The sequence below is a fragment of the Saccopteryx leptura genome, chromosome 5, assembly GCF_036850995.1.
Source record: "Saccopteryx leptura isolate mSacLep1 chromosome 5, mSacLep1_pri_phased_curated, whole genome shotgun sequence".
In the NCBI taxonomy this organism is placed as follows: domain Eukaryota; kingdom Metazoa; phylum Chordata; class Mammalia; order Chiroptera; family Emballonuridae; genus Saccopteryx; species Saccopteryx leptura.
This window is the reverse complement of record NC_089507.1, coordinates 1,973,915-1,995,383: the sequence shown is the minus strand read 5'-3', so window position 1 is coordinate 1,995,383 and position 21,469 is coordinate 1,973,915. Positions and strand designations below refer to the sequence as shown.

The 21,469-nt window shown below is 63.3% G+C and overlaps 2 protein-coding genes across 5 annotated transcripts in view; both read right to left on the bottom strand.

Annotated features, from left to right (window-relative positions):
- Positions 1–556: 556 nt before the first annotated feature.
- On the bottom strand, positions 557–8,250 carry MSANTD1 (Myb/SANT DNA binding domain containing 1). The gene is made up of 3 exons (XM_066385208.1): positions 7,839–8,250; positions 3,198–3,473; positions 557–1,355 (listed from the first exon to the last, which is right to left on the bottom strand). The coding sequence occupies exons 1-3, from the start codon at positions 8,090–8,092 to the stop codon at positions 1,115–1,117; spliced, it is 771 nt and encodes a 256-aa protein (XP_066241305.1). The 5' UTR covers positions 8,093–8,250; the 3' UTR covers positions 557–1,114.
- A 5,117-nt stretch (positions 8,251–13,367) lies between these two features.
- HTT (huntingtin) overlaps positions 13,368–21,469 on the bottom strand; it is a 132,175-nt gene continuing 124,073 nt past the window's right edge. For all 4 annotated transcript variants that reach the window (XM_066386831.1, XM_066386829.1, XM_066386830.1 and 1 more), the window contains 7 exons: positions 20,985–21,175; positions 20,644–20,758; positions 20,310–20,523; positions 20,050–20,155; positions 18,177–18,339; positions 17,846–18,006; positions 13,368–17,088 (listed from right to left, as the gene is read on the bottom strand). In XM_066386831.1, the coding sequence (XP_066242928.1) occupies positions 16,875–17,088; positions 17,846–18,006; positions 18,177–18,339; positions 20,050–20,155; positions 20,310–20,523; positions 20,644–20,758; positions 20,985–21,175 (1,164 nt within the window). In that variant the 3' untranslated portion in view covers positions 13,368–16,874. The remainder of the gene's footprint in view (positions 17,089–17,845; positions 18,007–18,176; positions 18,340–20,049; positions 20,156–20,309; positions 20,524–20,643; positions 20,759–20,984; positions 21,176–21,469) is intronic.

The following is a 21,469-nucleotide window of genomic DNA, read 5'->3' as shown; positions in this document are numbered from 1 at the left end:
CATCAGATGAGCTAACAGCTGCTGCCCTGGATGACCAGGGTACCCTTTCTTTCTCGCTCCCCAACATCACCCAGCACAACCAGATGTAGCTTCTCTAGACCAGAAGTCAACTGTGTCCCCTCTCACTCATCCACCCACCCACCGTGTCATCTCAGAACCTGTTCTGTGGGCAGCAACGTGCTTGTCCCAGGGCAGAACGAGACACCCCTGGGCCCAGCCTCCCTGGAACCACTGACCCAAAGCCAAAGGCGGCAAGGGGCTTCCAGAAAGGCTTTCCTGCTGGCCCCTGTCCAGGGCCCGTGGCCGGAGGCTTCCCGGCCTCAGCCTAGCCGGCCTGCGCCCCTCCTGTGGCCTCTGGGATTTGCCGGGCCGCCCCGGCTCTGGGTCCGGCCCCTCCTCCGCCGTGGGGCTGGCCCTTTTCTTCCCGTGATCACAACCCACTCGACTTTACTTCTCTATTTATGAGTTTGTCTCCCCCGCAGGCGTAAGCTCTGAGGACAAGCCTGTCCCACCGCTGCCACCTGGGCCCAGACAGTGACGGGGCGGGGCACGTCAGCACAATTGTTAACTTTATTAGTGTGATCGCTGAGGAGGTGCTCACCGCCCCCGGTGGTCCAGGGAGGGGAGCAGAACGGCGCTGGCAGGCAGCCCGCTCCCTCAGTCTCAGAGGCTATTCTAGGGCAGATGCGGGGGCCCTGGTGAGGGAGGAGGCCGCCCCCCCAGGAGAGACTCCACTGCCGGGCCAGCCTGCCACCCACCTGTGTGCATTTGTTTTTGTTTCCGGAACGGACCAACCTGGCGTGTCCCTTCGGGCCCGGGAAAGCGGGCTCTGTCTCTGGGCGGAAGGAGAAGGCGCCCCCACTATGGGACGCCGTGTCCAGTGTCCTCGACGGCGACGACCGTGGTGGAGAGTGGACGGACTCCGGCACGCTCCCTCTGGGGAGCCCCCGGAGTGACCCCGGCCTGTGTCCGAGCAGAGGCTTCCACGCCGGAGGTGGGGCCTCAGGGTGAACCAGGGCCCGTGGGTCCTCGAAAGGCCCCTCGGAAGGGGCGGCCCGGGCCGGGGGCGAGGCCGGGGCCGGGCCGGGGTGAGCGGAGCCCCGCCCCGCGGCGCCTAGACGCTGGACTTGGCGATGATCTTCTCGAGCAGGCTCATCATGCGCTCCTGCAGCTGCAGGCCCTGCACCTGCAGGAGGTGCTGCTGGTCCAGCACGCGGCGCACCTCGCGGCAGGTCTCCTCCACGGCGCGGCCCAGCCGGCGCTGCTCCTCCAGCATGGCCTGCAGCAGCCGCAGCTTCCTCCTCTGCAGGTGGCCGGTCGGCACCTTGCGCTTCTTCACGGGCCGCGCCTCCGACCTGGGGGACAGGGCCCGCCGTCAGCAGCCGGCCGGAGCCAGGGCCCCAGAGGTCCCCCCCGACCCTCCCTGTGACCCCGCCGGGACCAACGGGACACGGACACTCCAGGGGGCGCGGCCACTGGCTGGCGTGGGGCCCGTCGTCTATGATGAGCGGGCACTGTTCCTCTTGGGGGCCCCATGACCTGGTCACAGGACACCTGCATCCCCTCGGTCCGGGGGGTGGAGACACCCCAAACTCACAGAGCTGGGCGGGCAGGGAGGCTCGGGCCCAGGGGGGGTTGGGTGAAGTGGTCCCCCCCCGGGGAGAGATGGAGGGGGGCGCTCAGCAGTGTGGCTGCTCCTCAGAGCCAGAGAGACCACCGGTCCTGGCTCTCCTCCAGAATACGGAGAAACGGAGGTCCCAGAACAAACGAACTGGCCCCGGGGTGCCCTGGACTGCCCAGCCAGCTGGGGGTAGGAAGGCAGGAGGACAGACACCTAGGGGGTGGGGCCCATGGAGAACCGGCCTCCCTCCCCAGGACCGGACCCCTGGTGGATGGGAGGTGAAGGCTGCCCAGGCCTGGGGCGCTCCCTGGGGCTCTCCGCTGTGGGGGGGTGGGCACCCCTGGTCGAACTGATCCCCACTGGTGGGCAGGAAGTTGCCCCATCCCACCAGACCCCAAGGTCCTGCCTGTCCCCATGCTTCTGAACAGAATACTGACCCAGCCCATCCTGGGGGGCAGCGGGGCTCTGGGTCCCCACCCCCCAGCCCAGGAGCACCACCTGTGGACGTGGGTCTGAGGGACCGAGCCCGGCCCACAGGGACAGGCCGTCGCGAGTCTCGGCTTCCCTGCTCAGGGGGCCCAGCTATCAGCAAAGACACTTTGCCTGGAGTCTTTGGACAAACTCAACAGTGGCCCCGACTCTGGGGGTGTCAGAATGGGGGCCCCTCACCCCAGTGCTGCCTGACAGACGGGAGGACAGAATGGGGGTGTCAGAATGGGGGTGTCCCTCACCCCAGTGCTGCCTGACAGACGTCAGAATGGGGGCGTCCCTCACCCAGTGCTACCTGACAGACGGGAGGACTGGAACTCGGGGAACGGGGGGCCATGGCTCAAACGCACAGTTCTGTTCTCCTCCCAACGGCCAACTCCTAGTCCCCCCTGGAAAACTCACCCCAGATGTCCCCTCCTCTGGCTCCCCCAGCCCCCACACCGTGGCGGGGAGTCCCCTGCGTGCCAGTCTGTGCACATCTTGAGGGCAGGGTCACGTGGCAGGAAGCATGTGACCCACAGCCGAGAGGACGGCACACCCACCATGGTGAGGTTGTTACAAAGCACCCTGTGCAGGCTCAGCCCGACACCCCCTCCCCGGTGCCCAGAGCACCAGCCAGCCCAGCGAGGGAGCCCCAGGCCCTGCACCCGTCTGCCCGCTCCCTGACACCCCGCCCTCCCCAGAGAAGCCACTGACTCATCCCCACGTCACACGAGGGAGACCGAGGCCCAGAGAGGTCAAGAGGTTTCCACACAGCTCCAAAGTGATACCAGCCAAGAGACAGACCCAGCCTGTGGCCGGGCCGGCCCAGGCCCAGGGCCACCTGCCGTCCTGCGGGCCCCCCCTCGGAGGCCTCCCTGTCCCTGCAGCCGCTCACACGCCACCGCCCCCCAGGCCCAGGGCCACCTGCCGTCCTGCGGGCCCCCCCTCGGAGGCCTCCCTGTCCCTGCAGCCCCTCACACGCCACCGCGCCCCTCACAGCCAGCCAGCCACCTGCGCGACAGCGCCCCTCGCTGCTCGGAGCCCCGCCTCTGGACAGCCGGCTCCTGGCCCCGCTGCGGTGGCAGGAGGGGGGGACGCACACTACCTGAACTTAAGGGACAGTAAGCTGGAGGAGCTGTCGGAGCGCTGGTCCCGGAGGCGGCCTTCGTAGGAGCACTGGTTATACGGGAAGTACAGAGGGGTGGACTTAGCCGACGGCGACAGGGACTCCTCGGTCTGGGATGCAGAGGGCCCCGGCTGCTGGCCGTCCGGCAGTTTGCCATCACAGGACTCGGGGACCTTGGCCAGAATCCTATCAATGGTTAGGTAATAGGGCCAGTCGGGCGGGATGGACTCGCTATCTGTCATGCATTTTAATTTCCTGAAACGAGACACACACAAGAGTCAAGGGTGAGACACAGACCTGGTCCCGCCTGGCCCGCCCGGCCCCCTGGGCGGAGACACGGTGGCTCCGGGACCCAGGGGGCCGCATGGCGCGGGCAGCAGCCACACGTGGGCGGATAGGCCTCTCTCTACAAAAACTGGCCAGGCTGCAGGGCCAAGGTGACACTGGACCGAGAAGTCAGACTCAGGAGGTAAAGTGGCCTTGGCCGTCCAAAGCCCCGACGTGAATGAGGTCACGGTCAGAGGCATGACCTCAGGCCGCCTCCTGTTATTTTTCTCCTCGCTCTGCTGTGGTGTCTGAGCTCTACAACGAGCAAGGACTGCTCCTTAGAGAGTCAGCCAGCCGTGGTCAAGTATCGTGATGCGATAAAACACGCAACACACACACACGAGAACAGAGCATCGTGACGTACAAAGGTCGTGAACCTGTGTTTCTGAAGAGGGCGCCTCGGAGCGAGAACCAAGGAGTCAAGAGCACAGGCTTCGGTACCCAGTCGGGCTGAGTCTGTCTCATGTCCACCACTTTGCTGTTTGACCTTGAGCAGGTTCATTAACCTCTCTGAGCCTCCATGTTCACATCAGTAAAATGGGGATGACCCACTTGAGCTGCTCACAGGCTGTAGAGAGGATTTAAAGATCGCCTGGTGGCCCTGGCAGGTTGGCTCAGTGGTAGAGCGTCGGCCTGGCGAGCAGAGGTCCCGGGTTCGATTCCCGGCCAGGGCACACAGGAGAAGTACCCATCTGCTTCTCCACCCCTCCCCCTCTCCTTCCTCTCTGTCTCTCTCCTCCCCTCCCGCAGCCGAGGCTCCATTGGAGCAAAGATGGCCCGGGCGCTGGGGATGGCTCCTCAGCCTCTGCCCCAGGTGCTAGAATGGCTCTGGTCACAACAGAGCGACGCCCGGAGGGGCAGAGCATCGCCCCCTGGTGGGCGTGCTGGGTGGATCCTGGTCGGGCGCATGCGGGAGTCTGTCTGACTGTCTCTCCCCGTTTCCAGCTTCAGAAAAATACAAAAAAAAAAAAAAAAAAAGAACGCCTGGTGCCTGGCAAACAGCAGGCTGTCCAGGTATCATGTTCGCTGAAGGTGCCAGGGGGCGGCAGGGCTGTGTCTGACAGGGGTGCTGCTCAGATGGCCTGACATCCTGATCCAAGGGTCTGCACAGCCCACCACAGGCCTGACCTGGGCCCAGGCCTTCCTCTGGAGGTGAGGGCTGAGGAGATGGAGCCCCCCGGGAGCTGGGCAGCCCTGGCCAGACCAGGAAAGAGGTCCCATTGTGGGTAGGGGGACTCTCTGCCCTATCAGACCCAGTGATTCCTGAGGTCCAGGGTGCCCCAGGCCTCCAGCCTCAGCCTGGACGCCCCCCCTCCAAGTTCCTGACCCAGGCTCCTCTGATGTGGGCAGACCATCAAGCTAGAATGCCCAGCGGCCAGGTGCCTCCTGTCTCCTAATATAGAGTTCCCGACCAGAATGTGGCCACTGGTCACTGGAAACGGGGCTGGCCATCTGAACAAGCTGCCCCCAGCCAACAGGTACAACCCAGAGGACGAGGGGGCTTGTGTCTCAGGGACGTGACCAAAGGCTGGCTACACGCAGTAGGACATGGCCTCGGGGACAGCACCCACTAAGTGGAGTGTCCTCAGCAGAATGCCAGGGACAGAGTATGTGTGGGAGAGAGTAGCTGCTGCACCATCCAAGCCATGGGCCCACTGCCCATCGCCCTGGCGGGCTGCGCAGACGCTGCACCCAGAGAGCGAAGGCCCAGTCTCTGCCCAGGCTCCCACCCAGCTCCTCTGCAGGCCCCAGTCAGGCCAGCCCTCTCGTTGGAGGAAAGAGGAAAGCCTGCCCCCAGCACGAGGGAACCCCGAATTCTAACAAACCACTCTCCACGGAGCCAGGCCACCCCTTCGGGCTCCCTTAGCTTGCTTGATAACCTCCACATATAAAGAGCTACTGTGAATAAATAAGAAAAGCCTCTGCTGGGAAAAGGAGGGGCATAGATTAAAAAAAAAAAACCTCATCAGCCAAAGTGTCGACCGTTTAAGGGTTGAGCAGCCTTGGGCAAGTTTCTCTCCTGCTCTGGGCCTCAGTTTCCCCCAGGGTGAGTGGGAGCCTTGAGGGGCCACAGTGTACGGGCGCTTCAAAAACTGTGAAGTGCTGCACAAGCCTGCAGCCCTCACCCCCAGCCCCAGGCTGCCGTGGGGGGCCGGAGTAGAGCCCCCCGGAGCGCCAGGTGTCCGCACCGCTGTACCCTCCTATCCTGCAGCCGCCTCGGCCCAGGTCCCCCACCCCCGGGAATGGAACCAAGTTCCTCCTCCAGGACACAGGAGGTTTTCAGGGATAGACAGGGAATAAGGGGGCCAGACACCAGTCAGAGCCCGAGCATTGCCGAGTCCGACCAGAGGCTGGTGGAGGACTCCTCCCCACCCCCACAGACGATGCAGCCCCGGCTGCCGCTGGAACTTATCACGGTTTTGCTAAGTGGCTCTGACGCCTGACGGAGCAGCTTGTTTCTGGTCCGGCCCTGGCTGGGGCTCAGAAATGGGCCTCTGGACAGAGCCAGACTCTGGACCTGTTTCTCCAAGGACCAGTCAAGTTAAGCTGATGCAACTGGAAACAGCCTTTTGGTTGTCAAAGACCCAAGGAGACTTTGCACACCTCCGGGCTCCAGAGGGCCGGGACCACGGACCAGGTGGAGGACTGTCGAGGAGGACCAGGTGGAGGACTGTCGAGGAGGACCAGGTGGAGGACTGTCTTCTCGCCTGGGGGAGGGGAGGGGAGGGGTGGTTCTCCCACAGTGTGACTCACGGTGCCCATGGCAACCCCGCAGGGCCCCTGGGAGGAGGACCAGGAGGCAAACAGAGTTGGAACCAGCTGGATCTCTAAAGGCAGCGCCCTCACTTCCTGGGACAGGGACAGACTCCTGGGGTCGCCCACAGGACCCTACGCACTCTACACTGCTCTCCCTCGGGGTACTGACCCCTGCTTGACCTTCACCCCGGCAAGACCATGGCCTGCCTGCGGCCTTTCGCCAGCCAGTGACTTTCGCCTGGACCGTGACCCTCTCCACACTGTGCACCTCTGCAGACAGGCCTGGGCCCCACGCCCCCTGACGTGCCAGGCCCATGGGCCCCACTTGGTTCCCTCTGCGGAGGAGCCTGGAACCCCATCTGTGGCCCTGACCCAGGGGCTCCCCTCAGGCTGCCGGGGCAGGGGAACCACCAAGGGGACGGCCTGGGGTCACACTGCCTCCGTCCACCAAGAAGGCCCCTCCCACGAGCAAGATCCTCCTGGGTGCTCAGGGTTCCCTGGTGAGTCCCAACAACACCTGTCCAACCCTGAGGTCCTGTGTGCCCACAGCGGGCTCAGTGGGCGCTGGAAATGCTTGTGTGTCAGGGCCCGGCAGGACGCACGGGCGTGTGATCTGAGCCTCTTTCCTGCCTCGGGCCTCAGTTTCCCCGCGCGGCAGGTACCCAGGAGAGCCGGGGTCCGTCCCAGCCCTGCCTTCCCCGGGCCTCGTCCCACCCCACCCCCCCGCCCCCCTGGAGGAGGCTGCACGCGTGGCTCCCATCCGCCCGGTCCCGTCTGCGTGGCAGCGCGAGGCGACCCCGCCAGCCTCCTGCCGGCACGGTCCCGGGCGAGGGCCTGGGGCGGCCGCGCGGGGGGCCCACCTGTACTGGAAGGTCATGTTGGTGATGGGGGGAGGGCCCACCTGTACTGGAAGGTCATGTTGGTGATGGGGGGGGCCCACCTGTACTGGAAGGTCATGTTGGTGATCGGGAGGGGGGCCCACCTGTACTGGAAGGTCATGTTGGTGATGGGGGGGGCCCACCTGTACTGGAAGGTCATGTTGGTGATGGGGGGGGCCCACCTGTACTGGAAGGTCATGTTGGTGATGGGGGGGGGGCACCTGTACTGGAAGGTCATGTTGGTGATGGGGGGGGCCCACCTGTACTGGAAGGTCATGTTGGTGACGGGGGGGGCCCACCTGTACTGGAAGGTCATGTTGGTGATGGGGGGGGCCCACCTGTACTGGAAGGTCATGTTGGTGATGGGGGGGGCCCACCTGTACTGGAAGGTCATGTTGGTGACGGGGGGGGGGGCCCACCTGTACTGGAAGGTCATGTTGGTGATGGGGGGGCCCACCTGTACTGGAAGGTCATGTTGGTGATGGGGGGGGGCCCACCTGTACTGGAAGGTCATGTTGGTGACAGGGGGGGGGCCCACCTGTACTGGAAGGTCATGTTGGTGATCGGGGGGGGGGGCCCACCTGTACTGGAAGGTCATGTTGGTGATGGGGGGGCCCACCTGTACTGGAAGGTCATGTTGGTGATGGGGGGGGCCCACCTGTACTGGAAGGTCATGTTGGTGATCTTGATCTTGATCTCCTCGCCCAGCCGGGGCTCGCCGGTCATCTCCAGCAGCCGGCTGGCCATCTTCTCGTACACCTTGGCGTTGCGCTTGGTCTGCTTCAACTCGTCGAAGAACTCCTCCCAGACCAGCATGAGGCCACGCATCTCCGCGTCGGTCCAGTTCCGGGCCCGCCGGTGCTTCTCCGCCTGCGGGGACACCAGGTAGCCGGGCGCTTCGGCGGCGGCCATGCCCAGGGCGCCTGCGGGGGCTGCGAGGGGCACGCTCGGAGGCCTGCGGCCCGCGCTGCCGGCGGGAGCCCCGCTCGGGGGGAGGCAGGCGGCTTCCACGCTCAAAATGGGGCCTACATCTGACAGGCAGGAATTTAGTTAAAAGCTTTTAAACGGGAAACGTCATTTTGATGTCACGTTTCCATAGCAACAGAGCAACTGCATAAGCTACAACAACAGAAACCTTTTAACGGAAAGCGCCGGAATCAGGGCCGCCCTGACGGGCCATCAATATTGCAGCGGGAGGGCCAGGCCCCAAAACCAGCAGCCCTCCCGGGCTCCGGCCCTGCCTCCGCCCCCAGCCCCAGGGCCGGGCCTCCGTGGCCACGGATCGGATCGACACGGAGCCGCGCACCCAGGCGAGGCCGACCCGGCTCCCAGAAGACAGAGTGGGGATGGAGACAGGAGCACGGGGCGCAGTCAGGCCAAGAGAGAGGGAGACGGGGAGGGAGACAGAGAGGACAGACAGATGGAGGGAGCAGGAGGGGCAGAGGTGGACACGGAGGTGAGAGGGGCAGGAGCAGACACCCCGTGGGACACGCCAGGAGCAGGCAGACACCCCGTGGGACACGCCAGGAGCAGGCAGACACCCCGTGGGACACGCTGGGAGCAGGCAGACACCCCGTGGGACACGCCGGGAGCAGACACCCCACGGGACATGCCCGGAGCAGACACCCCGTGGGACACGCCGGGAGCAGGCAGACACCCCACGGGACACGCCGGGAGCAGACACCCCGCGGGACACGCCCGTGCTCCTTGCCCCAGGCCCACGCACCAAGTCCCTGGCCCACACGCTCCCCCTTCCCAGTGGGGAGCAGAAACGTGTGAATGCCAGACTGGCCCGGAGTGGGGCTTTGGCCCTGAACACACCCACCTGCGTCCCTTCCCTATGTGGCCACCTCCCTCTCTGTGGGTGGGGCTGTTTGCCGGTCTGGGAGGACCCCGGGCAGTTCCTGAGCCCAGGGAGTCACTGGGAGCAGGTGGGGCTTCATGTGCTCCTCCTGCCCTGGGTGGGCAGCCCCACTACAGCCCTGACCACTCTGCTAGCCCAGACCCGCCTCTTCCCCTGGCTGGGCGGGGTGCTCCTTGTCTCCTCAGTACCCCACAGGAAAGGGCTGGCTCAAGGCTGGCTGAGGAAAGAAATGAACAAGTGAAGGGGACAACCTTCAGGAATCCTCCATTTCCCTTCCGAACAATCATTGAGGCTTTGCCTTGGCACTGACTGGCAAACTCCTATTCATTCCTCAAAACCCTGCTCTGGCGTCGTCTCCTCTCTGAAGTCCTCCTTCCCCTTTCCCCTTCTGCTGATGGGAGCTACCTTGAGCCAGCCTCTTATAGTCTCTCCTTCCAGCTGTGTGACCCGGGTTTAAGCACCTGCAGAAGCAACAGCCATGAGGACTGAGCCCTCGGTGGGCACAGTTGTACTCGCTATGTGCTTTCTACTTTGACCCTCACAACATTCTCGTGGGGGAGGCAGGAACTGTTGTTAATTCCCGTTTTATAGACAAAATCCTGGGGCCAAAGGGCAGCTAGCGTGGAGCTGGGGTGTGACCCTGCACTGGCTGGCAGGCAGGCTGCCCGGAAGGACATCGTCACCGTCCTCTGCATCTACGACGTGGCCGATGCAAACGGTTGCAGCCGGGGCCAAGTCTCCCAAGTTACCCCAGGGCCTCCTGGGAGGTCCCCGATGCTGGCTGACCCTTGGGCAAGGTGGCTGCTGGCACTGGAGCAGATCCTTGACTGTGGGACCCTCACCCTTTTTCAATGGGCCTGTCAGGGCTTGACTGAGGCTGTCCTGATGTCTCAAGGGTCAGGGGCCAGGACACTGACCTCCAGCACTAGCTGCATGGGATGGGCACTGTGAGATAGTGAAACTGTAATGGGGGAAGCAACCAGCGGTGGGGTTAAGAGCCAGACTGGGCTTGGGTCCCCACCTCAGCAGGGCTTAGGGACTGAGGTCCGTCCCCACTGGGGCAGCCATAGGACAGGAGACCAGAGCAGCAGAGCCTGTAGGGACAGCAGGGAGCTAGTGCCACCTAAAGGCATCAACATTCACACAGAAAGAGATAAAAGCAAGGGGTCCATCACACGAGCTCATTGCACCTGCTGGACAGGCCCCAGTGGCTCCCCCCAGTGATGCTGCCCAGTGTCCTTGGGGTTCTGCAGGGGCCTTAACTCCGGGAGGTGCCCAGGATGGGCGGCTGCTGGGGCGCCCTCCTCCCTGCAGTCACGGCTGCAAGGGCAGCGGGGGCACGTGTGGGAATCTGAGCAGGTTCCTGGGTCAAGGCCTGCCACCAACACTGACGGGGGCCCCGACCTCTCTGGGCCCCGGGGGTCACCGGGGGACATGGGGACTCCACCGTGCGGCTCTGTAGCGCCGCTCAGGAAAGCTAAGGAGTGCTGTCCTCGGGGTGTCTGGGCCCAGGAAGCTCCTGCTCCTCAGGCAAAGGCGGTGACGTTCTCGAGTGGCCCGGGAATGGCTCTCGGCCCCACCTGAGGACCCTGCCCCTCAGCATGTGGGGAGGGGGCACAGGAAGAGACAGAGCATGGCCTTGGAGCCTTGGGGAAGGGCAAAGGCTGGATGCCGGACTGACGGGGGGCGGGGGACTGTCAGGACATGCTGCCGCCCAGGGTCCCTGGCCTGGGTAAACACCAGGACAGCCAGTCCCAGTGCCTCTGGGGCAGCACGTGGCCTGTGGCTGTGTCACTGCCCACGCGCAGGGCCCTGGTGCCCGTGACTCCACAGGAGGCTCCTACCTCTGGCTTGCCCACCAGCTGGCATGTTCAGAGATGTCGGGGAAAGGGCTGGACTCTAGCTGTCTTTGTGCAGATCTCAGTGGACATTGGAAGCCCCGCAGTGGGGAGGACCCCTCAGGTCCAGAAGCAGAGCACTGACATTGGGTCCCCAAGGACAAGAAGCTGGGGGTGCCCATCTGTCCTCTGCTGGGGAGAGACTCCGTACCTTGGCACAGCTGCCTGGCCTGCTGGGACCCTCAGTCTCTGGGAGAAAGAGCAGAGGGCCAGGGCTAGGCGTCCGGCCACACCTGCGGGGAGAACAGGCGGTCAGGCTCAGGCGGGGAGGTCCGGGTATGCCTGCGCCCGTGCGAGGCCTCGTCTCCCTCTAAATCAGGGGTCCCCAAACTACGGCCCGCGGGCCACATGCAGTCCCCTGAGGCCATTTATCTGGCCTCCGCCGCACTTCCAGAAGGGGCACCTCTTTCATTGGTGGTCAGTGAGAGGAACATAGTTCCCATTGAAATACTGGTCAGTTGGTTGATTTAAATTTACTTGTTCTTTTGAACATTGTATTTGTTCCCGTTTTGTTTTTTTTTACTTTAAAATAAGATCTGTGCAGTGTGCATAGGGATTTGTTCATAGTTATTTTTATAGTCTGGCCCTCCAATGGTCTGAAGGATAGTGAACTGGCCCCCTGTGTAAAAAGTTTGGGGATCCCTGCTCTAAATGATGCTCCGTCCAGTCCCTGCGACAAGCAGCACCTGGCAGCCGACACGGCAGCCTGCAGCAGGGAGCACGCAGCCTCCCGAGGGGCCTCCAGGCAGCAGTGGAGGGAAGTCCAGCCCAGACACAGGGGTGTGGGGGGACGTGAGCCAGGCCAGGGGTGGCGGGCCCAGCTGGCTGACACCATCCTTTCCCTGCGTGTGCCAGGGGCCCAGACTCTTCACCTTAGGCCCTCTGCCTTGGTGGGCAGACCAACCCTGGCCCAGGGGCTCCCGTGGGCCCACCCACACCCCAGCACTCCCTAGGCCAGGGCAAGTGGAAGCCTGGCCATTGCTTGCCCCACCCCCGTGGGGTGAAAGCCTGGGAACCCCGAGGTCCCCAGAGGACATGGCTGTGACGAGGTGAGGCCATCTGGGTTGCCACCACACGGGGGGTGGTCTGGGCTGTGGAGGCCGGGAAGCCTGTGGGAAGTGCAGGAAACACTGGGGGTTTCCAAGTCCTGGTGAGTCCACAGAGCAGCCAGACGGCACCTAGGCCCTGGCAGCACACCTCGCCCGTGGGTGGCACCGCGAGGCCGCCGAGGGGCGAGGTGTGGGCGCACCGAGGCACACTCCACCCCAGGAGGGCTCTTCTGAGGGGACGGTCTCGCCCTGTGCGGCAGGGACTGGGCAGGGGTTTACAGCAGACAGGCCACTAAGACCAGGGCGCAGCCACTGCTTCCCAGGGGACCTGGGGCCCTTTTCTTCCTGGAAATAAGAGGTGTGACCAGGGGCACCAGCAGGGTCTGCCTGTCCAGACGTCACTGGGGAGCGGGCAGAGCTCACGCAGTTCTGAAGGGTGAAGCCACGAGCCCTGCAGTTTTGTCACAGCGGAGACAAATCTGGGAGGTGAAGTCACCTCCATGAAATGTTTAGAGCACCTGAGGTGGAACCCGAGTCAGATGTGGCCATGGGGCCTGTCCGCCTGGCCTCAGTGGCCCAAGGCTGCCACCGGCCGGGCCAGAGGAGGTCCTGTGCCTCAGGAGGGTGGAGGCACGGAGCTGCCCTGACTCTCAGGATGCCCGAGGGCATGGCCGAGGCTCTGCCCCGCTCTAGGACCAAGCACGGTGCCCGCTTGGGGTTGCCCTGCTGAGGGCCTGGAAGGACCACTGCCCAACATGACCGGAAGCCATAGGACTTCAGCAGACATTTCCAAGGTATCTGCCGAGCAGCTCACAGCCTTGAGTTTTCTTTGCAGGTTGGTGAGTAAACATCTGTCCCCAAGATCACCAGTGACGACGGCCCAGGCTCCCAGGGACAGGCCCACCAGAGATAAGGATGCACCTGTCAGCTGAGCAGACTTGGAGGACCCCTGTTCCGGGTGGGAAGGGCTTGTCGGCTCCAACAGTGGCAGCGGCGGTGGCACCGTCATACTCCGCAGCCCGGAAGCACAGGTGCTGATGGCCATGGGGCAAAGGGGCCAGCCAAGCCAAGGAGGGCTCACAAGTCAGGTCGTGGCCCCGTGGGAGCACTGCCATCCTGGCTCCGGCCCCTGCCGCCCCTCTGGGGCCCTGGGCCGACACAGAAGCCATCTCAGTGCTGAAAAACGTGACCCGTGTAACGCTTTACATCACATGACCAGCGTGGTGCCGGCGCCTGTGTCTGCTGGGCAGGACCACCGCGCTGGGGTCTCTGGGCCACATCCTCCCCAGCAGACGCGGGGTCTTCCCGCCGAGGCGGCAGCCTCTGCTCCCTTAGCAGAATCTCAGTTCCCCAGAAGCACAGCAGGCTTCGCACAGTTCAGGGTTTAATTTTTCCTTTAATTCAGACAGACGTACAACGTTTGCAGCAGTTTAGAAAACTTACACAGTTCACGTCAGTCCTCCCCTCCCGTTCCAGAAGCGGACAGTCCGGTCTGGGTCAGGCTCCGGGACACGCCCATCACAGCCCCGACCCCTGCCAAGAGCTCAGACACCCGCAGATGGCCACTCGCCCGCAGCCCCGTTGAGCTCAGAGCCAATCCACCTGCAGCAGGCCTGTGACGGCCGGGGGTCATCACAGTTTGCAACGGAGATTGCGGTGGCTGTCCAGGGTCAGATACTCCCAGAAGCACTGGGGGAGAGGAGGTCCCTTGCATTGCATAAAAAAATGACAAGGCTCCCAGGAGAGCGTAGCCTGGGTTCTCCCAGACGACCTGTGGCTGTCACCGCCGTCTGAGTAGGAGCCACCTTGCCAAGCACACAGGCTACAGCCCAGGACAGTGCAGGATGGCCCCAGTCTCCCGGGCCAGCCCTAGAGGCTCTCCAGGCCCCGCCCACCACCTCCTGGACAGAACAACTCGTCTCACCCCGGCCGGCGGCCACGGTGAGGGACAAAAGCCCAAGTGAGGATGCCTGCGAGGAAGGGAGCCCCCGGGACAAAGAGGAAGCTAGGCCCACTCCCCCGCACGACAGAGTGCCAAGCCCACAAGCAGCCACGCGGCCGCGGTCACCGCTGGTCAGCGTGTGTCCCACTGACCACAGCACAGTTCACACCAGCCCCACGGGAGCCACCCTGCCTGCGGCCCCCAGGAGCTCAGAAATACACCCAGCAGCAAGGGGTCTTCAGGGAGCGGGGCCTGGTGATGCCACATTCTGGGTGTCTGGGGGTGTTCTGTCACCACTCGCCCCCCTGGAAGGACAGTTGCGGGCACGGGGAGAGCACGGTCAAGTGCACCTGGCCGCTGGAAGGGACCCCTGCACACACTCGGCGGCCTGCAGGGGGCGGCATGTTTCCGGAGAAGACACACTCCTGTGATCGCCAGACAAGTCTACCCTGGTTTCGTTCAAATCTTTTACTGGCAGGAAAACACCCCCCCCCCCCAAAAATAACCCCCCAAATGTGACAAATTAATATTTCCAGCAAAATTTGACAATACAATTGGTGCCTACTGTAGACTCCCATTCTGCAGTGTTGACAAGGAGGGGTATTTTCTCAGTGGGACTTTAATGGGCCATGCCACCACCCCTCCCGGTCTTAGATGTCCCTGGCACACAGCTGGCTCCAGGTGGCAGGTCTAAGAGAAGTCAGCTTCTACACAGAACCGACAGGGCCCCTCCTGGAGGCCTTGCATCTTTATGTCTGGAGACACGTGCATCCACACCTGTCTGAGCACAGGAACTCCACTCACTAACACACACCCGGCTCCAGAGCACACAGGCATGCACGTCTCTGGTCGAGCACAGCCAGGGCTGGGCTCCAAGCCCTTTGTTAAGAGCTGACTGTTCAGGTCATTCTTAAAAGAGGCAAGGCCCATTAAACTCCCAGTGGAGCCCGGTGGTGTGAACCTAAGGAGACAGGTCCCCAATTCCACATTCACAATGTTCTCTCACAGACGTGAACCCCTGCTGGGAGCCAGCACCAGCCTGTGGCCTGCCTGCCTCAGAGCTGCAGACACCACACGGGCCGGTGGGGACGGCTAGTTCTGAGAACGTCCTGTGTTCACAAACCAGGACGTGAACGGGCCTTTTAGGGAAGAACCAGGATGAGAAATGGGAGCCCAAGTGAGCACGGAAGAAAGGCGACTTTCTCACCCCCGGTTAAAGCTCAGCAGTGCCCGAGGGGTCTGCTCAGATGCCCCCCCCCACCGGCCGTCATGCCTGCTGGGCCAAGGCTCTGCCGGGGCTACCGGGAGGAGATCAGGCTGCCATGAGGAGGGCCCGCGCCTCCCTTGTGTGTGAGCCACGGGCAGACCCTGCACCCTCGCTGTCCCCAAACCCTGCACCGGAGGCCGGAGGGAAGCAGCAGCTCTCGAAAGCCTCTTGGGTTGGAGCCCTGCGCTGGCCAAGACAGCGAGGTGACAGGGGAACCAACCAAAATCCTCTTCCTTCGCAGATATACAAAAGCAGTTTCAAAATTATCTCCACTCGCCACGTGAAGTTCCTTGAATGCTGACTACACTTGTTCTCAGGACCAAACAGCCAGCCTACCTCCGGGGACCAAGGAAGCAGAGTGCCCCCCGGGGAGGGGCCCTCGGTCGGACAGCAAGCAGAACCCACCCCACGCCTGAGCTACCAGGCCCAGGCTGACGGACTCTCCAGGCCTCGTTCACGTTGATATTGACTACTTTGGGCCCAAAAGCGAAAGCTGATCTGGGGCCCGGAATAGAGGCAAGTCTGAGGGGCCATGGGCTGGCCAGTCACTGCCCACCCCTCCCTGCCCCTTTAGGTAAAGCCCATCACACGGGCACGGCCCTGGCTCTCCTGGACTGAAAGGACCCCTGTGCACGGGTTGGGGCGGGAAGGGGCCCGAGGAGGTGCTAAGATCCTTCTCTAACAGTTGCCAAGACGCCGACCTTTGCTCTTGACCAAGAGGGGCCCCGACAACTGGAGCTGTTACACCTGAGGGACTGTGGGGCCAGGCACACAGCTGGGCCCCAACATGCAGGAGGGGCCCCATGTCCACGGATCCCTGGGCAGATGCAGCCCTGAGCCAGCTGGGGAGAGGAGGCTGGTCACAGCCGGGTGGCTGGCCTGGTCAGCGCAGGGCCTGGGAGGCCGCCCCTCACCGGTAGTGCCTCAGAGATGCCTCCTCCGCAGGGCAGCTCCGTGGGCACACTGAACCCTCAGCACGCCGCGGACAGGGACTCTGGGCACAGACGCCTGCAGGTGAACAGGCCCCGCGTTCTAGCTGACGTGACTTCAGGAGGACGGGGACTGTGCTGTGGGACGCTGCCGGAGTGCCAGGGAGGAGGCAGGTGTCCGGAGCTGCCGGACAGAAGCGACTGGGGGGAGGGCCGGGCCTGTCTCTCCCACGGGGGCTGCGGCGTGCCACACAGACTGTACACGGGGCATAGAAAAGTACCTTAAAATTAATCTCTTTACTGATAGAATTAAACTTTAAATCCTGAGAAGAAAACAGAGAAGGGGAAGCATGGCGCTGAGCCTCGTGCTCTCTGCCGCCCACCGCCCACCGCCACGCCACCACACCGCCACGCCGCGGGGAGTGGGGCGCAGCCCCCGGCTCCCTGGCTGCCCTGGGGGCGCTGCCTTCCACCTCTGAGGCAGCAGGGGGTCTCACGGCCAACCCACAAGAGCAGAGGACTCGTGTCCCAGACCCAAGAGCAGTGGCGGCTGGTCCCGGGGACCATGCCGGACGTCAGGAGGAAGGTGGACACCGGTTAACTGGCATGACCACTTGCTACACGGAAGGGCCAGCGACACGCTGCTCGTGCCGTCCACCAGGACTCAGGCTCAACCCCACGCTCCACTGCAGCACCCCCGCACGCAGCCTCGCTCGGAGAACCGCTGGCCGTGCTGCCTGCGCTGTCAGCAGGTGGCAGCCCTGTGGACGTTCCGCAAGCAAGCCAGCAGGCGCTGGTACGGGTTGCCCGGCGCCGCGACCACCTCGAACACGGACTGGAAGGCCCGGCGGTCCAGCTCCTCCTCTATCTGGTGTCTGTAAAAGTCCGTGGCCACCAGGCAGAAGAGATTGACGTCCACGTGCTCCAGCTTGCCCATCCGGCTGATGACGTGGGGAAGGCTGAGCCGACGTTAAGGAGCAGGGCTGCACGAGGGGCACCCCAGGGGTCCCAGGAGCTGACCAGAGCGGCCGCCGCCCGCCGGGGCCACCCTGGCCTAGTCAGCAGTGGCTCCCAGAGGCTGCCCTGTCCAGCTGAAGGCAGCACTGCCCAGGCGAAGCCGAGGGGGTGCAGAGCTGGCTGGGGAGGCCAGAGCCCTGCAGGGGCCACTCCTCTTGCAGCACTTACCTGGCCTGGTTCCCCACACGGCGCTGGCTCTGGTGCTCCTGGCCAGCCCTGAGCCCACAGAGTGAGGGCAGAGCCGTGGCCACCCAGCCCCGGCCTCCCAGGAGCTGGGTGAGGCCCGCTGTCAGCGCCAGGACGCCGTCTGCTCAGAGGCCCCGTGGACTCCCCCTCTGGCAGCCAGCACTTGGGGGAGGAGTGGATCTCTACTTAAGCCTTTACCCGAGGGGATGACACAGGGCACAGTGACCGAGACTAATGAGAAGCAGGGCCAGCGCAGACCTGGCTGCACAGGGAGGGCCGCAGGGGCCTCTGCCCACCTGGCCCCGGGCCCTGCCTCCCTGGTCGCGGTCAACATGCTGTTTCCCTGTGTTTCACTTTGCTGGGGCTTAGGGTAGATGTCATCTCGACATCTGGGGTCCTGACAGAGGTTAGGCTCAGTAACGAGCAGATAGCACCCGGGAGGATGGCCGGAGAGAGAAGGCAGGTGGGAAGCGGGGGCTGCACCCAGCCTGGCCAGACCCCCGGGAAGGATACATGGCCGACACCCACGGGCTGGTGGACGCGCTGACGAAGAAGCAGGAGAGGCTCCACATGGCCATCGCCACCGGGGTCCGCTGCGTGAAGTTGGAGAGGGACAGCATGACCCAGTCCCGGACCATGGACGACTGCCCCGTCCTGTGCAAGGTCTGGAAGACCTGAGGGGGGAAGGCCCCGAGCGTCAGGGGGGCTGGAGGGGACACAACCCCTCGACACACCAGCACTGCTGGTTTCAAGGGGGAAGGAGCCAGCACGTCCCCGTGGTGAAGGCCCCCAGGCTCCAGAGCTGGGGTTCAGCTGGCTCAGGGCTGCCCACCCCGCCCCTCACCTCGTACACCACAGTGGCCATGAACTGCGGGTAGGGCTGCTGGTTGGACAGAAACTCTCCGATGACTTTGTTCATGACATCTTGGGGTGGAAAGAAGTCGTCTAGAAACTGAGGGAGGATCCGAGCCACAACTCGGGCTTCGCAGGGAAACCCTTTCCTGATCCTGGAAGGGGGAGCACAGTCTGAGCCCACCCTGACCCGGCTGGGACCTTCAGGGGCTTTCCACGCAGCTGTCACAAGCTGGGTGCCTAGAACATCAACTAGGGGCCTCCCCAGTGGCCCACAGACAAACGCCCAGGCTTGGGGCTCCCTTCCCACAGGAGGCCAACGATCTCAAGAGGGGTTTGCAGTCATGTACGGTATGAGGCAGAAATGGTCTGGATGGTGACACTGCAGATTAAACCTGCAGTGAAAACACTGGCCCATGTGACATCCTGCTTTCGTCCATGCCCAAGCGCTCTGCGTCCTCTCCTGCCATGTCCTGACGCTGTGGCGCTGCAGTTGGGGGCCTTTCCTCTGACCTAACTAGACCCACATCCTCATGCGGGCTCCTCCCTGACAGACCCTGCAGTCTGCACTCGGGCAGCGTCTGGACGCAGGGAGACCGCCATGGGGCTACCTGGTGGTGCACATGGGAAAGTGGTTTACACTGAGCTTGCACCTCCGGCCGGGTGTGCCCACATCTGCGAGTCTGCGGCCACTAGCACGGGCCCAGCACCCACAGCTGTCAGCCCCTCCTGCCAGCCAGTGTCCCCACCTAGGGTGGGCAAGCTGACGCCCGTACCACAGCTGCTGGCACGCTTCCCTTGTTGGCACTGGAGTGGAAGCCCCATGAAGGCAGAGACCAGGAGTGGCCCCTGCCCACCACCGGCTGGACGGGGCCTGACCATTATGGGTAGCAGATGTGCATAACCACATGTGGAAACGGACCTATCTACTCAGCTGTCCAGAGCGGACACAGAGGAAGTCTGGCTCGGCCAAGCAAGGCAGAACCACCCTCCCCTGAGCCACAAACATCACGTCCCCTGGACTGAGGCCTGGGGAAAAACTCAGGACTCTGTCCTGCAGAAAAAGCCCAGTGACCAAGAGGTGGCACAGTGGATAAAGCGTCGGACTGGGTGGGATGCAGAGGACCCAGGTTCGAGACCCTGAGGTCGCCAGCTTGAGCGCGGGCTCATCTGGTTTGAGCAAAGCTCACCAGCATGGACCCAAGGTCGCTGGCTCAGGCAAGGGGTTACTCGGCCTGCTGAAGGCACACAATGAGAAAGCAATCAATGAACAACTAAGGTGTGTCGCAACGAAAAACTGATGATTGATGCTTCTCATCCCTCTCCATTCCCGTCTGTCCCTATCCTTCTTTCTGTCTCTGTAAAAAAAAAAAAGAAAAAGAAAAAAGAAAAGGCCCAATGAGGCGCCTAGCCCATTTTACAGAACTGGCAAGCTGAGCGGATCCTGGCCACCAGCAGTGTGGGGAGGGGGCTGAGTCCCACTCTCAAAACGCGTGTGCTTGTCCACCTTTAGCCGGTCTACCGAACTCTCTGCCTGAAGCTGTCCTGACGCAGTGCTGTCCCGTGGCCCTGAAGGGACTGTGTGTGCTGCCAGGACCGAGGGGCTCCTGTCCCCAACGTCAGCAGTGTCTGATGGATGTTCTTGTCGCTGTTCAGGGCTCCACACCCAGCCCTCCACGCATCTCACTGATGTGCCTCCCGACACCCACACTGCTGGGTGCTGCCCAGCCACAGAGCTGGTCAACTCCACACTCCTGGGTGCCAGGGTCCAAGGACTGCCCTCTCCTGCAGAGCCCTGAGCGAGGCACGTGCTCAGCCGGGCTGTGAGCTGGCAGCTCTGGGCAGTGGCGGGCTTCACTTCTTACCTGTCGAAAAGAACAGACACACGCTCCATGGCCACGATCACAGACTCGCTGTCAGGGGCGGCAGGGCTGGGGTCAGAGGTTCTGCCTGGACTGATCTTCTCCTTTCCTGAGATGAAAGGCACTCAGTATTATTACTGCGTAAGACTGGACAGGCTTTGGGGACAGTGCCCTGAATGCACACAGGAACCCCCAAATGATCTGAAACCAGGTGCGGGAGCCCTGAGCCACTCAGGGCACAGTGGCCAGTCCTGTGTACAGACCTGTGTACATGCAGGTGAGCATCAGGCCCAGGGCCGCCATGGCCCGGTGTGGGCTGTGCACGTTCACTCTGTCCACACTGAGCTTGACCAGGGACTCTGCGTCCAGCCGGGAGAGCTGCTCGGACAGCAGGAGGCGCTCCAGGCCCCTCAGGACACAGTGGTAGACGGTGGACGGAGTGGACTCCTCACTCCCAGACAGCATCATCCCACACATCTGAGCGAGAAGGGTGACATCCAAGTCAGGAAGCTCCTGTCACCGTGCTTCCTCCCGAAGCGCAACCTCTCAGGGGCACCACCCTCCCCGGGGAGGAGGAAGACGCCCGGGGCCTCGCACCTGTATGATGGAGGCAGAGAACTCCGGCCCCACGTCCAGAGGGTAGTTCTCGATCAGGTAGAAGGCGGTGGCACACATCACCAGCACGTGCTGCTGGCTATGGACATTCACGCAGCTGGAAACACCAGACAGTGAGCTCAGCCACACCAGCAGGCCGCTCCATCTGGCAGCGTGCAATGTCTCAAGTGACCCCAGCCACTGTTCCCATGGGAACGGGGTCTGCTTGGGCTCCCACTGACCCCAGCCTGTGCGCTGGCCCGCCAGGGTCTTATGCACACTTTGAAATGGGCAAGGTCACTTCCCCAGCCCAGCCGGGCCCCCACCCAGCCAGCCCCGCTCACTGGGCTGTGCCTTTGAGATTGGAGAGGAGATAGTCGCTGATGATGGGGATGAGCTGCTTGGCCGTGTCGTCCAGGAGGTCACACTCCAGCACGTAGAGGACGCCGTGCAGTGCCCCGATCTTGCTGGGCAGATGGCTGCTCCTGAGCGTGCTCTCCAGCAACCGGCTGACTGGTTCTGCCACAGCCTTGTCCTAGAGCAAGGTGGACAAGAGGCCAGACCCCCGATGAGACAGGAGAGGCCATAGAGGGGCTGACCTCCAGGAGGCCTGGCATCCGGGAGCCGGTGTTGGGAGCGTCCCCAGCACCCTGACGGAGCAGCTCCCTGAGCCTCAGCTCCCTGTGCCAGCAGTGTGTCTGTGCCAACGCCCCTCTCCTCCTGGGATCTGCAGCTGGGTGGGGCCAGCCCCCGGGCCAGCCCTGCTCTGTGTCTCAGGGGCCTCCTGGGTGGACTGACTCCACAGTGCTGTCACTCGCAGTGCGTGGAA